Here is a 15,362-nt window from a genome sequence, read left to right as displayed (position 1 = left end):
CGAGAGTCTCCTTGGTTTACATTTTTCTGGGAGATCAATGCCATGAAGGTAACCATGAAAGACCTTGCCCAGATGCCATTTCCCCTCCAGATTTGGAGAAAGCTTACTCTATGAAAATTACCTGGCTGGAGTTTCCTGTACATGTCTCCTGAATATCACAGTCATTCACTGCTTCCCGGCATACAGTTCCCATAGGTTGAAACTAAAAGAAGTTTAAAAAAAAAAAGGCTGAAAACCCTTGGAAGCATTGAATGCAAATACTGATAGAAAGTTGAACAGTTTTATCTCAAATATCAAAATGGAGTTGTTTTAGTTACTCTTTGGAGACTTTTGCTTTTTGCCCTTACAACAAAGCTCTGAGCAAGTCACAGAATTTTAGGGTCAAATAGAATATATTTTAGTATAATATAATAAATACAATATAATACTCTTTTAAAAGAATTTTCTTCTTCAGGTTGTATGAGGTATTTTCTATATTTTATAGCTGTAACCTAGAATTCTTCACCTGTTACAAAAGCATTTCAGGTGTGGATTTGATGCTATGGGGTGATCCACAATTTGACTACAATTAGAAGAGGTATATGATATGAACATATGAATAGAGTTCAAATCTCCCCTCAGACACTTATATGACCCTGGGCAAGTCACTTAACCTCTGTTGGCCTCAGTTTCCTCAATTGTAAAATTGTAAAATGAGAATAATAACAGCACGTACTTTTGTGCAGATTAAATGAGATGTTTGTAAAATGCTCAGTACAGAGTGTCTGGCACATAATAGGTACTTAATAATTGATTGTTCCCTTCTTTTCTAGGAATCTTATTTTATAAAGGAAATTGGCCAACTACAAAGCATGTAGAGAAAAATAAATCAATGCAATTCAATTAGGAGTGGTTGAGTACCTGGAAATATTTAGCTTACAGAAGATATAAGGGATATGACAGCTGTTTGGAAGTACCTTCTAAGGGTACTAAGTTGAAGAGGGATTTGATTTACTTTCCTCTGATCAAAGACAAAACTAAACCCAGTGGTTGGAACTACAGAGGGTTAATTTCAGCTCAAAATATGGACTATACCCAAGGGCTTCCCTAGGAGGTAGTGAATGCCCTTACCATTCAAGGTCTTCAAATGAAGGCTGAAGAGCCACTTATTGGGGATGTTATAGAGAAGATGGCTGCTTTAATTATCAGTTGGACTTGCAGTACACTTAAATTCTCTTCTGATTCTCAGATATTATACTATATAGAACCTGGGTTCTAATTAGAAGCTTTCTCCAGCACTTACTAGCTATGTGACCCAGAGTAAAACCATCAAGTCTCATTAATTGTCAATTTCCTTACTTGAAAAATAGCGATGATGTTAAAAGGAGAACAAGAATTTTTATGGCGTCTATTACATTCCAGGCACTGTGCTAAGAGCTTTTTACAAATATTCTCTTTTGATCCACACAACAACCCAGGCACGTGCTACTATTAGCCTCATTTTAGAATTGAGGAAATTGAGGCAGACAGAGGTTGTGACTTGCCCAATTAGTAACTTTCTGAATTTAGATTTGAACTCGTGTTTCTGAATTCTGGCTTGGCATTTCATCCATTACTTCTCCACAAATATTACTTATGAGGAAAATATTTTTTAAACCTAAAAAGCACAATTTAAATATTCAGTCCATGTGTTTGCAGGAACTGTCCTCCATGACTGAATAAAAAGGCATCACAGAATCTTCATCTCCTTCAAAGGTTCATTCCAGTAAAGACTGCCATGATCTGGTCAGATATGAATGCATCCTCCTTCCTCATTACCTTGGGATGTTTACTTGTGCATATGTACATAGGGGCCTCAGAAGCAATTTGGTCTAACCCTATCACTTTAAGGTTAAGGAAACCAAGGTTCAGGGAATTTAAGTGCCTTCCTCAAAGTCATGCAGTGATCATTTAAAGATGGGACTCAAATACAGATCTTCTAACTCCAGAACCAGTATTTCACTCTGCCTTGTCTCCTAAAGAGCCCTTGTTTGCTGACAACAAGTTTGGGGCCAGCTGTGACTTTATTACAGTTTCAAAGCCATCTTATAATAGGCTTTTATGTGAGAGTTATGGTTGTTTGCCCTGTTTGGTTTATTTTTATGTTCTGCTGCTCTTGAGCCCTGAAATGATTTTTATCATTGAAATCACAATTCTGTGTATCAAAGACATTAATTTTTTAAAACCCCTTATTTTGTTGCTGAGTTGGTTAAAGCAAGGAACATTGAAGTAACGGGACCCAGGCCATGTAGTAACCCAGGAATCTAGCTCATGATAGTGCACAGCTCCTGGGGCCCCATTCAGTGATGTATAGACAAGTATACAAGGGTTGAAATCTCTAGAAAATACATAGTGGCTATATTTCTGACTGGGATATGTTTCTTATCTCTTTCATGTGGTTGGAAAAGCCCCTGGAAGGAGCCTCAAATATAGAAAGATTCTAGATGAATCTCTCTGCTTTGTTGGACATGTTAAGGAACTCAATTTCTGCTTCCTCAATAGCAGATAAAATGGCTATTGCCGTCATTCCTAAAAAGTTGGTTGATCCCCCAAAGGTCTAAACTCAAAGGTTGTCCTAGTTCCAGCCCTCTTCTAGGAGGGACAGTCAGTTAATCAATGCTTGTTTAATAAGTGATGCTTGGGGTAGATGTCATGCTACCAGGTTCTGCATGAAGATAGAAAAGATGCAAAACAACAGAATGGTTCACAATTTAGGAAGATAGGACTATATAGCACAAGGCCAAGGATCAAAGCAAGCAGAGTAGTCTTTATAGAAGGTTTCAGAGAGTAGAGTGGTGATCAAGGAAGTGGGAAGGTCTCAAGTTGGTAAAGCTTGTCCTTAAGAACCTTACATTCTACTGGGGGATACAACATGAACACAAATATAAGCTTGAGATGGTCCAGCAACCAGAAGGAAGTACAAGTCCTTTCCTAAGTTAAAATGAGCAATTGTTCTCATATGATTTGGGTCTAGATCCCTAGATTTACTAGGGATGAAGCCACAAAGCCTTCCTTCTCCTGATCATCCTTGTCCATATTTACCTTGGGCTTCTTACAAAGCATTATCTTTCACATGACAGTTCATCATATACTACCTTATATTGTTATTTAGCCACTTTCTGTGTGTTTTTCTTGCCTCCCCAATATTATACACTCCCTAAGAGTCAAGGACCATTTCTCTACTCTCCTTTTGGTATTTTTATGCTTTGTTGTCCTTGGACTTTGAAATTATTTAATTACAAAAAGAACAATTACATAAATCAAAGAAGCAGATAAAAGAAATCCCTAAAATTTACTTTAAGGCAGGCAGATTGTAGCAAAAAGGACTAAAGCCACTGAGCCCAGACCACTTAATTCTCAGATTAAAGAGATAAGAAAAAATGTTACCACAACAGAAAAAAAAAAGGAATGTGGTATAATGGAAAGAATGAAGAATTTGGAATATTAAAAAAAAACTGGTTTGAAATTGGTTTTTCTACTTCATTTGCCTTGACTAAACCATTTTGAAACTGTAGGCCTATGTTTTCCTCATTAATAAAAGGAGAAAATTGGAGTTGATGATTTTTAAAATCTAGCTCTACATTCTATATTTAATAATCTATGTCTTAAGTTTTTTAAGCTTTCATTTAGCTTTAAATAGGGATGAGCCCATAGGAAGTTTTAAAAAATATATTGTAGAAGGACAGTCACATGTCATAAGTATATAAATGGAAGAGATTTTTGAGGTAAGTTCAGCAAAGACCCTCATTTCTCTCTTCTGATACTGCTATCATATTGGTGCAGGCCTTCTTCTCCTCATACCAGGACTACTGTATTAGTCTGCTGGTTGGTCTGCCTGAGTTGTCTCTCCCTATTCCAATCCATTCTTTATTCAACTATCAAAATGATTTTCCTTAAATGCAGGTCCATCTGTATCAATAAACACCAGCAAATACCCATTACCTAGAATCAAATACAAAAACCTTCTGGCATTCACAGCCCTCCATAACTAAGCCCTCTGTTACCTTTCCAGTCTTCTTACATCTTACTCCCCACTATATCACTGTTTAATCCAATGACATTGGCATCTTTGCTGTCCATAAAGAGAACACTCCATCTTTCAACCATGAGCATTTCATTGCTTGTCCTTCATGCTTATAATGTTCATCTCCTTTCTCATCTCTGCCTTCTCTGAATTTAAATTACACTGAAGGCTTACTTCCCTATCCTCTCTGGCCTTTCTCAATACCTTTTAATTCTAGTGCCTTCTCTCAGTTAATTATTTCTTATTTTTCTTGTACATAGCTTATTTACACATGGTTATTTGTTTTGTATCTTCCCCAATTAGATTATGAGCTCCTGACAGCAGGGGCTGTCTTTTGCCTCTTTTTGCACAGTGACTGGCACATAGTAGGCATTTAATGAATATTTATTGATGGACCAAGTGATTGTTTTACAGCTGAGGAAACTAAAGGGGTGAGAAATTAAGTAAATTGTTATGATCACAAAGAGAAGTTATCTATAGACTTGGAATTTGGAAACACACCCCAAAAGAAGGAAAAGGAAATAAAGAGGGGTGGAAGAAGGGATAAATTAAGTGCTAGAATCCATTGAAGTACAATAGTGAGATTAATAAAACCTAATTTCAAACATAAAGTCCATGCTCCTCATTGAATTCTATTCCCATCTTCTTCATGGTCTGGATTATTCACTTCCTGTCAATTGGTTAAAAGGTGATATTCTCATACCTTGCACTTTTTACAGCAAAGACCATCACTGCATTGGGAATCTTCTGTCAAAGTGCATTTCTTACAGCAATCTGCTCCTTCCCGGGCACACTCCTGAGAAGCATAAATATTTATAGAACATAATGCACGACCTAAGACAGGAATCTAATTTCTTAATTACTCTTTCTCTTCTCCCCCTCAAATTATTATCTTTTCATGAGAAATTCAAAAAGCTTCTCAATGCATATGGCTTTCCCTATCTTGGTGTGAAAGGCAGGGGATTTCAGGGATGCTTGGTCACCACCAAAGACTCACCGCAAGTGTGCCACAGTCACATTCTTCTCCAGTCTCAATAAAGCCATTGCCACATTCAGGAGGATCTAGCAACTGTGGGAGAGAAATCCAAATATTAAAAATCACTCTCATAAGATCCATGGGAAGATAAGATTCATACTCAGGCACAAATGTGACTGGTACATCTAGAATCTGACAATGGCTCATATATGTATTGTGATTTTTACTTTTTCAAGGGAGAGTGAAATGGGAAAAATACTTGATATGAGGTCCAAGAGCCTAGATTTGAATCCTAGAATTGTTCCTCAATATCTATATGACATTAGGGAAGTAACCTCAATTCTTTTTTTAATTTAATTTTTAAATTAATTTTTTATTTATTAAAAAAATTTTTAAACCCTTACTTTCCATCTTGGAGTCAATACTATGGAATCAAACTATTTCCATTTTCATCTCAGAAATGGCTATATGTTTTTATGTGAGATAGACTTGTTCATTTAAATTAGATGGTCTAATTATAGATTTAAATTACATTGAATTAATACTTAGACCTTCCTAACTTATGCAGTTACAATTTTACACAGCTAAACATTTGTGATATTATTTTATTGCCTTATGATACAGAAGACTTGTTTCACAAGCAAAAACCTTAGAGAATTTTAAGACTGTCCCAAAGTCTCTTTATTTTCTCCATAGTCAGATTAAGAACCTTTGAGTAACTTAAATTTATGTAGATCTATATTCCTTACATGCCTGAGGGAAGTTACAACTTTTGCCCAAAAGTTCTTTATCTTGGCAAAGATACTGGAATGGCTTGCCATTTCCTTCTCCAATTCATTTGACAAATGAGGAAACTGAGGCAAAGGGTTAAGTGGCCTGCCCAGGGTCACACATCAAGTATCTGGAGCTGGAGGTGCTCTATCCACTGCAGCATTGAGCTGCCCCAGTAATTGAAGATGTTGATATTTACTTGGCATCTTAAGGATTGCAAGAACTTTACATGCATTACTCATTTAAAACTCATAATAACCCTACAAATATTATAGATATCATTATCCCCATTTTACAAAGGAAGAAACTGAGGTTCAAGGAGATAAATTAATTCTTGTTGACAAAGAATTAGAACACAGATCTTTATTCCAAGAATCTAAATTATGTTTAGTGCTGGGGAGACAGATGAAAATGGAACTGTCCCTATCTTGGTTCTAATATGTAATGTAAAGGTGAGAGAGAGAGAGAGACAGACAGAGACAGAGAGAGAGACAGACAGAGACAGAGGGAGACAGACAGAGACAGAGAAAGAGACAGAGAGAAGGAGGAAGGGAGGGAGGGAGGGTGCCACACAGAGATAGAGAAACGAGAAAGGGAGGAGGGGGGAGAGAGGGAAGGAGGAGGGGAAAGAGAGAGAGAGGACATAAGAGAAGTTTTGCCCAGAGCACTTTGACGTGAAGAGGCCAGGTGCACACAGCCAATATAAGTAAGAGGTGGGACTAAAATTCTCCTGCCTTCAAGGCCAGGTCTCTACTGCCTCATATACAAAAACACTATGATGTATTTTTAAATAGGGAATTAATTAGTAGCAAATCAGGAGAATACTTCAGATGAATGGTAGCACTTGAGCAGAATTTTGAAAGGAACTAAGAATCCCATAAGCCTGCATTGGGTTGTAAAGGTAATTTGCTTAGGAAATTTACCTTTAATCTGAACTGGAAAATAAGAAATGATTGTATCTTTGTGAAAGGAGGTATATCCTAGAAATCAGATCTGATCCATCAATCAACAAATGTTTATTAAACACTTGCTGTGTACATGGCAGCATGGTGTGGTGGTATATAGTGAACCAGTCTCAGGGACAGAAAAAGATCTGAGTTCAGATCCTGTCTCTGACACCCAATGGCAGCCTGATTTGAGGCAAACTATGCCATCTCTCAGTACCCCAGTTATCTAACCCAAGACTCCAATATATCTTTGTAGAGGAATTTCCTTGCCAGGAACTACCAATGAAATCCCTGATCAATCAATGATCCTCTATCATGTGTCAATGCTATGTACTTCTAATAGAAACACCAAGAATGAAACACACCATATTCTCAAGTAGCTTATATCTCGTCCAATCCAATGTGTTACCTATTCTTCCATACTATCTCTGCCATTATTATTTCATTATTAAAAATACTGGTTAACTCCTTACTCTGTTGACCATATTTTGCTTTCTTTGACTTAGAGATAGGAAGAGAAGTTGATGAATTATTAACTTTTGAAATTAAAAATGAATTTCTTCTTTACCAGGAATATGACATGCACCAAAAAAAAAAAAACAACAACAAGAATTCAGATAGACACACATGCTCCTTTCATAAATGCCCAGATCCAAAAATCTTGCACCCAAAAAGACCTCATTCCCAGTCCTGGCTGTTACAAATGAAATAATTGTTTCTTATTTTTCATTCCAGGTTGAAAGTGACCCTCATAAATGAGACAGCTTGAAAACCTGAAATGGCAAGTGATGCATTTATTCCCTTGTTTTGGACTCAAGACAAAAACTATCTCAGTAAAAAGCCCTTAGCCTCTTTCCCAGTTAAAAGCAGCAGTGGTTTCTTTTCATAATATTCCCTCACCTCCCTGAGGTTTTTTGAAAGAGTTGACTGTTCTGTAATCCAGTGCAATACAATTTCTAAATTCCCTAGCAAAGGAGACAGAATGAAAGAGGAAATGATTACTAGGCAGCTCCACATACCACGGTGAATTATAGAGGCAGAAAATTTAATTCACACAATTAGCTGGGACAAAGTGTTCTCTGTTACTTTAACATGTAAATGTATCCAAAATGCCTGATGAGAATGACTGGAACCACTTTACCCTCTAATCAGTGACCATAGTGTTCTCTATGAATTTAATAAGCTATAGCCAAGTACATAGGATGGAACATTCTTTACTCATTCCTTTCAAGAGATTTTGATTTCTTAATAAGAATGGTCTTGATAATGCAAAATACTTGTAAGGCAGATCAAAGATTAAAAGAGAGGTTGTTTCAATACCTACCCAGCAGGGAGGTGAAGTTCAAATCTGTTTATTAGTCATCAGGAAAAACCTTGGCTATGGAAGCAAATGAGAAAGAAAAATTCTCTCTCTCTCTCTCTCTCTCTCTCTCTCTCTCTCTCTCTCTCTCTCTCACTCACACACACACACACACACACACACACACACACACACACACACACACACACTCTAGAAGGCATTTTAGAATGCAGATTGTGGTGAGCCTATTTTCCTGATTTAAATTTGTGTCAGTGTTGTCCATATACAACCAAGATGGAAATGTTCAGAAAGTGGTCATTCTCGCCGTAAGCTAAGAGGAGATATGACCTTAGCATGGCATTTTCTTTGAATTCATTCCCATATTTGGTGCAGGGCTTTGGTCCTTCATTTAGAAACTTCATCTTAGTTTATAAAGATTATTTCATGCAATTCCTCTTTTTCATCTCTGAAGTTTAGGCTATAAACTAGGTCATGATTATTTGCCTAATCACTACCAAACTCTCTGAGGCTATTAAGTTGCAAAGTAAGTGCTTAGATAAATTGGTAATGGGAATCTCCTCATTAATTGTTCCCTATACCATCAAAAGGGGCAGGAAGGTGGTACAAGGAATAGAGCATGGGGTTTGGAATCAGAAGACTCATCTTCTTGAGTTCAAATCTATCCACAGACACTTGATTCTGGGCAAGACACTTAATCCTTTTTGCCTCAGTTTCCTCATCTGTAAAATGTGCTGGAGAAGGAAATGATAAATCATTCCAGTAAATCATTCCAGTATCTTTGCCAAGAAAACTCCAAAATGGGATCACAAAGAGTTAAACATGATTGTATTGACTCAACAACAAATACCAATAAAATCATAGGTTCAACCTAAATCAATAATAAGCAAACTGCTCTAGGTTTTTCAGAATTACTCAGTTTTGTAATCCTTAGTCACTGCTATCCTCTTATGTAGATAGATGAGTGATTAATCAGAGTAAATACAGACATAACCCCAAATTCAGAAGGCAAGGCCTTTGTTTCTACTACCTTCAGGATCATATTCCTGAGTGTTTTCCATGTAGTTATATCCAATCAAATCTGAATGGATCTTTGCCCCAACTCCTTACATTTGTGAACCCTTCCCAGGTTTGAATCCCCTCCTCACTTCATTCTAGGTCCAACTCTAGAACAGGCAAGTCTAGAAAGGATGTTACTAGTTTCTTGCTTTCTCTAGGAAATTATTGTTGACCTAACCTGAAATCTTTTATCTCTGGAGTCCTGTTTCTTTGAATGTACAGTTTAGAAGTCTTAGAGGGATGGAAAACAAATGGTGAGAGCAACCAGTTTTATTACCTTTGATGGTTTATTGAAGAGGCAGGCGCCACCTCCATTATTTAAGAAGTCATGATACTCATCGACATTGCACTGAGAGAACTTTTTTGGGAGGTAATAGCTGTAAAGAAACAAGAAAATCAATAGCTAGGCACCATTGATCTCCCTTGTTGATAGTTAAGAATGTTCATTCTTTTTCAAAGTGAAAAAAAAAGACAATTTTCAGGCATCCACAATAGGTTTATTCAAGCCATGTGGGTTATATTTGCATTAAAGTAGCTAATGGTTTCTTACCAGTTTTCATGAAGATCAAATGCTTTTCAGCAGAACTGCCCCCTCATATGCACCCCTAACCCAGAGGGAAAGGAGGCTCATTTTTTGCAAAGCAATTTCTCCTGAAAATGTTAATGTTGCCTTGATGTCATTTGATAAATGCTTGAAGTAAAAACACCAGGACTGATTCTCATCCTTCTACATTTCCACATCTCTGAATTCTCTTATATTCTTAAAGGGTGGGCACACCACGTTTAGTTTTTAAAATCCAAGACATTCCATTATCCATCTCCATCTCTTTGCTCAAGCTGTCTCTTTATATCTGAAATGCACCACCTCCTTATCTGGGCTCCCTGGTTTCCTTAGCATCTTTCAGCATTCAGCATGTGTACCAACAGAATTCCTCTAGTGATGAATCATCTTTCATTCCTCAACTGACCCTGTCTCAAAAATGTATGTAGGAAGTATATCCTCACCCCATTCCAGGAGAATGAAAACTCCTTTAGGGCAGGAAGGAGCATTTGTCTGTCTTTGGAATCTCTCTTAGTGCCCAGCACAGTGCTTTATAAAAAGTAGGCATTTAATAAGTGTTTCTGAGATTGAATTGAAAGATCAGAAATCTTCCAAGATTCCCATACATCTTATTGATCTTTCCATGTCTAGTAATCATTTGTCAATTAAACATGCACTACCCTGAGGCAACTGTTGTTATTGATATTCTTACATTGCTCCCCAACCCCACCTGGCCCCTTTTCTTCTTTTCCTAGCAGTAAGATAGCTAGGTGGCAAGGTAGATAGAGCTCTGGGCCTGGAGTTAGGAAACTCCAGGAAACAATTCAAATAGAGACTCAGATATTTATTAGCTGTGTGACTGTGGACAAATTACTTCATTTCTGCCTGCCTTAGTTTTCTCTTTTATAAAAATGATGACAATAATAGCACCTATCAATTGGGATTACCCCAAGGATAAAAAGAGCTAATATTTGAACAGCATTTAATTAGCTGGTATTTGGTACAGAACTTGAGAAATGGTTGTTTCTTTCCTTCCTTTTCTGCCTCTCTAAATAGGCTTTAAGAGGTAAGAGCAAGGACTTGAATAGTCTTCTTCTTGAGTGCCTAACCTAGTGTTCTTACATATGAAATTATATCATTAAACTTTATTTTCCATAAAACTTTTATTATCATTAAACTTTCTTAGATTTGGATTAAAATGTGTTAGTTATTCCAGGAGACAATGCATATATATATATATATATATATATATATATATATATATAGAGAGAGAGAGAGAGAGAGAGAGAGAGAGAGAGAGAGAGAGAGAGAGAATTATATGTGAAAATCAACAAGCAGGATATATTATATATCTGAAAATCAATATGTAGAATAAATGCAAAATAAATAAAAAGAAGTTAAATACAAAGTTTTTAGGGAAGGGTAAATATAGAAAGGAGGATAATGTATAATGTTACTGGAAAAATAGACTAGAGCTAGATTGGAAAAGTCAAACAGAGGAGTTTACAATTTATACTGGAGAAAACGGGGAGCCATCAGGGTTGCTTGAAGAAAGGAGGGACATGGTAAAATGTGGGCTTAAAGAAAATACCTTTCATACAAGTGAGGAGAATAGATTGGAGTGGGGAGCTGCCTGACTCAGGAGGACTAATTAGAAGCCAACTGCTAAAGTCCAGGCAAGAGATGATGATGGCATCAACTAAGGTTACACTTGTGTGATACTACAGAGAAATTGGATTAGAAAAATGTGATAGAGGCAGAAATGGCAACATTTGGCAACTACTGGCTAAACATTGGATCAATGGAAGGAGGAGCCAAAGATGACTCAAAGTTTGTAAACTCTGAGTCAACTTGACTCTGGCTTCAATTCAGTCAAATCTGAAAGCATGGTGATGCCCTTGACACAAATTCGGAAGTTTGATAGAGGGGTAGATTTGGAAAAAAAGACAATGAGTTGTTTGAATTCAGATGTCTCTGAGATATTTCTTTATTTGGTGATTATGGGACTAGAACTCAAGAACGAGCTTAGAAAACTGGATATACAGATCCCTGAATCATGTCTCCAGAGAATATACTTAAATAAATTAATTTTCCCATGAATATCTACAGTAAGATTTCCTGTCTGTAGTTAATCTAATTCTGATTAGTAAGTCTCATAATTCTGAGTGGTAAAGTACATCTGTGGAAGTAATATTGAGTTCTTTTGTTATTATTAATATGTGAAAATATAAAAAACAAAATCACTTACCCTGTGTCTCCCATTATGCATCCAGACCACGTGTCCTCACACTTACACTCACCTAAGAAAAACATGAAGATGTGCCTCAAGTAAATATATTACAGTTTTCTAAAACAGATCTCTGGTCTATTGCTCATTCCTCAAAATACCTTTTGAAAAGAACTGTTATTCAGTTTTTTTTTTAACATTATAAGCAATATATATCAACTTTCTCTCCTCATGTATTCTCCCACCTTTCTAATACCCCATATGTGGAATAACAAAAATACTGTGTTCTGGAATTTTTTATGATTCCATCTTTTCTTTAGTATTAATTTTAACCTAATGGAAGTAAGGAAGCATTCATTCAAAATATCCTTCCTGAAACAAACAAGCTTTCCCCCCTTCCAGCGATTATAAATTATCCCCCCCAAAATATTAAACAAAATCAAAATACTCTTAGAGGGACCAGATTACAGCAAACTGAAGATATTAGAATTATGTCTGGGGGAAGAAGAGGAGCATCCTTTGGGGCAAGGCAGCAAAGAGGCATCCCAAATATAGATACAGGTAAATTGTGTCTGGGCTACTGAAAAACATTCAATTGTAATAGAACACATAGATCTAACTTCCTGGGCAGCTACTTATCATGCAAATATTACTGGTTTCATGAATAATAATAACTATTTAAAAATAAGCAAAGAGTACATTCAGTTTTTAATAAGATACTTAATGATTCTTATCCTGCAGATATTTCCACATTAAAAAGAATACACAAATACAAGCTCTCATAAACAAAAGCCGCAACAACAAAACTTTTATATATATCTCATGCCTTTGCACCACACAGCTAGGATCATGCATTCAATTTTTTGAAAATTAGTAGCCTTGCCATGGTTTACCCTTAAAGGTGTCCTCATTTACTTCTACTATGAAATTTCAATAGAGATTAGGAATAGGGAATAGATCTGAGATTTCATTAGTAAATAAAACTCTCAGATGAGAAAATTCCCTAAACCAATGCAAGCTGGTACCTTCACTGAAACTTATAGCAGTAAAGAGTTGCCAAGCCACTTAAAGGTTAAGCGACTTGCCCAAGGGCACATAGTCAATAAGTGTTGAAGTCAGAATTTGAATCCAGATCTTTCTGGCTTTAGGGTCAGCTCTCTATCTACTGTTTCATATTAATTCTGTGAATTTATCAATAGAGTATATACATATATTTAAAAATTCTGGCTGGATAACTTCATTTTATTTCCCAGTATCATAAATATTAATTACTACTATTTTACCAAAGACTATGACCTCATCATGTTACTTTAACTATGTCTAACACTTTCAGGTGAGTATTTGAATCTGGTACTCCATTCTCAAATTTCAGCTTATAAAAATATCTTTCAAACAAGGTTACATATAAAGTATTAATGATATATATTAAAACTGATGCATAAGCTTTCTAAAACTTACCACTTACTAATTTTCTTTTGTCTGAGAAAATGCCAAGATTATATGCTAATGATTGGGCTAGAGTGACGGCCATTAAATCCGTTTTCCCAAACTGGAAAAAACAAACAAACAAATAAATAACAAAATGTGTAAAACATCATTCTGATCAAACTGAAAGAAATATCAAAACATGATCAAGTTTAAGTAAGTTTTAGGAATTTGCTTTAGCACAGGCTCAGCAGATTCAGTTAACATAGAATATTGGACAATCAGAAAGAATTTAATTTAATAAGCATTTATTGTAGACCTAACTATGAGCCAATTACTGTGGTGAGGGAAACAGGAAGAAGTCATTTGTTTGGTCTGGCTTTGATCTATTGGGTTTGGTACCTTAATCTAATACTGAAACCAAATGATACCTATCTGTAATTGAAAATTCTGACTTTTCTATAAAAATACAACGGGATCCTTAGACTACTATCAGGTAGAAGTGAGTGGAGAAAATCTTCCTTGAGTGCTTCTGAAATTTTAGCCCTCCCAAAAAACAAACCAAAACAAATATTGCCTCCAGATGCAAATGCAGTATAAAGAAACCTGAGCCTGAGAGAAGCACTGGAATTTGTTCTTGGTGTAAAATTTAAAATTAATATCAGTAACTCTAAGTATTATATCTTATAAAGTTTATTAATAATCACTTGAAGTAGAAGAAATAAAAGAACAAAAGTAAAAGCCCAAGTAAAAGCCACGTGAGTGAAATTCTCCTGCCTGGTACTCACCCAACCTCCACAAAACCTTGTTCCAGGGGAAAAAAGTGAGAGGGAGGAGCTACATCAAAATATATCCTCCCTATGTAAGGATGTAGGTAAATATGTAAATGGGATGCTGGGATTTAGAGTGCTGGGGAACAAAATTCTAATTACACAATGGTCAATAGCAAAACTATCCTTCAAAATTTGAGGAGTTGTGCGAAAATATTATTTTTACTTGTCTTTGGTTCTAGAGGATATTCTCTTTTATCCAAAGAAATTGACTTTGGAGAATACTAAAGGAAAGCCAGTGGTCAAGCTTTCCTTCAAAACTGGCCAAATTCTCTGGAGGTCAATGGATTCCAAGTCTGGTGGTTAGGAATTAATAATATCCAGAGAATGAATGAATTCTCTGAAGAATTCCTGAAGAAAAAACAAGGTTTTATTGAATGCAGGTAGGGCTTCATATACTTTCCTGTTTTTCCACTCATTTCTTATACAATTTACAAAAGTTGGCAGTTAAGAGGCTTAGTGGATAGAGCACTGGATTTGGGGTCAGGAATGCTTCAATTCAAATTGCGCCACAGATTAGCCCTGGGACTCTAGACAAGCCATCCAACTTTGCATCAATTTCCTCATTTGCAAAATGGGCACAATAATAGCATCTATCTCCTAGTTTTGTTGTGAGGATTAAATAAAAATAGATCTATGAAAAACTATGTAAATGCCAGCTATTATTAAGAATAATTTTTTTCATTGAAACAATTCTCACATAGAGTATGGATAATGCAAACAGAAATTGTTTTCAATAATGTTTCCCCATTCGAGTCCTGATAGTGATGGTGAGTTCTATGTCAATATATCAAGGAGCCATGATTTCTTTTCTTTTCTTTTTTTTTTAACTTTTACCTTCTATCTTAGAATCAATACTATGTATTGGTTTTAAGGCAGAAGAACAGTAAAGACTAAGTAATGGAGGTTAAGTGACTTGCTCAGGGTCACAGCTAGAAAGTATCTGAGGTCACATTTGAACCCAGGACCTCCCATCTCTGACCGTGGGAACCACGATTTCCACAATGGAGTACCAGAACAGATGGAATAATATGTATCTTTATCAATAAGTCTTAAAGAGTTGTCAGGAGTTCTAGAGAGGTTATGTCATTAACCCAAGGTCAACAGCTTATAACTGCCAGAGAAGATTTGAACCCAGCTCTTCCTTACTCCAAATTCAGCTCTCTCTGTTATGCCATGGTCTCTTAAGTATTCTATACTAATAAATAATGAATACAGTTAACTTG

General features: G+C 36.1%; 1 protein-coding gene across 7 annotated transcripts in view; it reads right to left on the bottom strand.

The window, feature by feature from the left end:
- Window positions 1-15,362, bottom strand: part of ADAM22 (ADAM metallopeptidase domain 22) — a 265,124-nt gene that overhangs the window by 63,877 nt on the left and 185,885 nt on the right. For all 7 annotated transcript variants that reach the window (XM_007504968.2, XM_056800169.1, XM_056800168.1 and 4 more), the window contains exons 13-18: window positions 13,340-13,430; window positions 11,903-11,954; window positions 9,391-9,490; window positions 5,040-5,111; window positions 4,746-4,838; window positions 122-202 (exon numbers count right to left, since the gene is read on the bottom strand). In XM_007504968.2, coding sequence (XP_007505030.1) covers window positions 122-202; window positions 4,746-4,838; window positions 5,040-5,111; window positions 9,391-9,490; window positions 11,903-11,954; window positions 13,340-13,430 — 489 coding nt within the window. The remainder of the gene's footprint in view (window positions 1-121; window positions 203-4,745; window positions 4,839-5,039; window positions 5,112-9,390; window positions 9,491-11,902; window positions 11,955-13,339; window positions 13,431-15,362) is intronic.

Source organism: Monodelphis domestica, chromosome 5 (assembly GCF_027887165.1).
Source record: "Monodelphis domestica isolate mMonDom1 chromosome 5, mMonDom1.pri, whole genome shotgun sequence".
Classification (NCBI taxonomy): domain Eukaryota; kingdom Metazoa; phylum Chordata; class Mammalia; order Didelphimorphia; family Didelphidae; genus Monodelphis; species Monodelphis domestica.
This window is presented reverse-complemented; position numbering and strand designations above follow the sequence as displayed.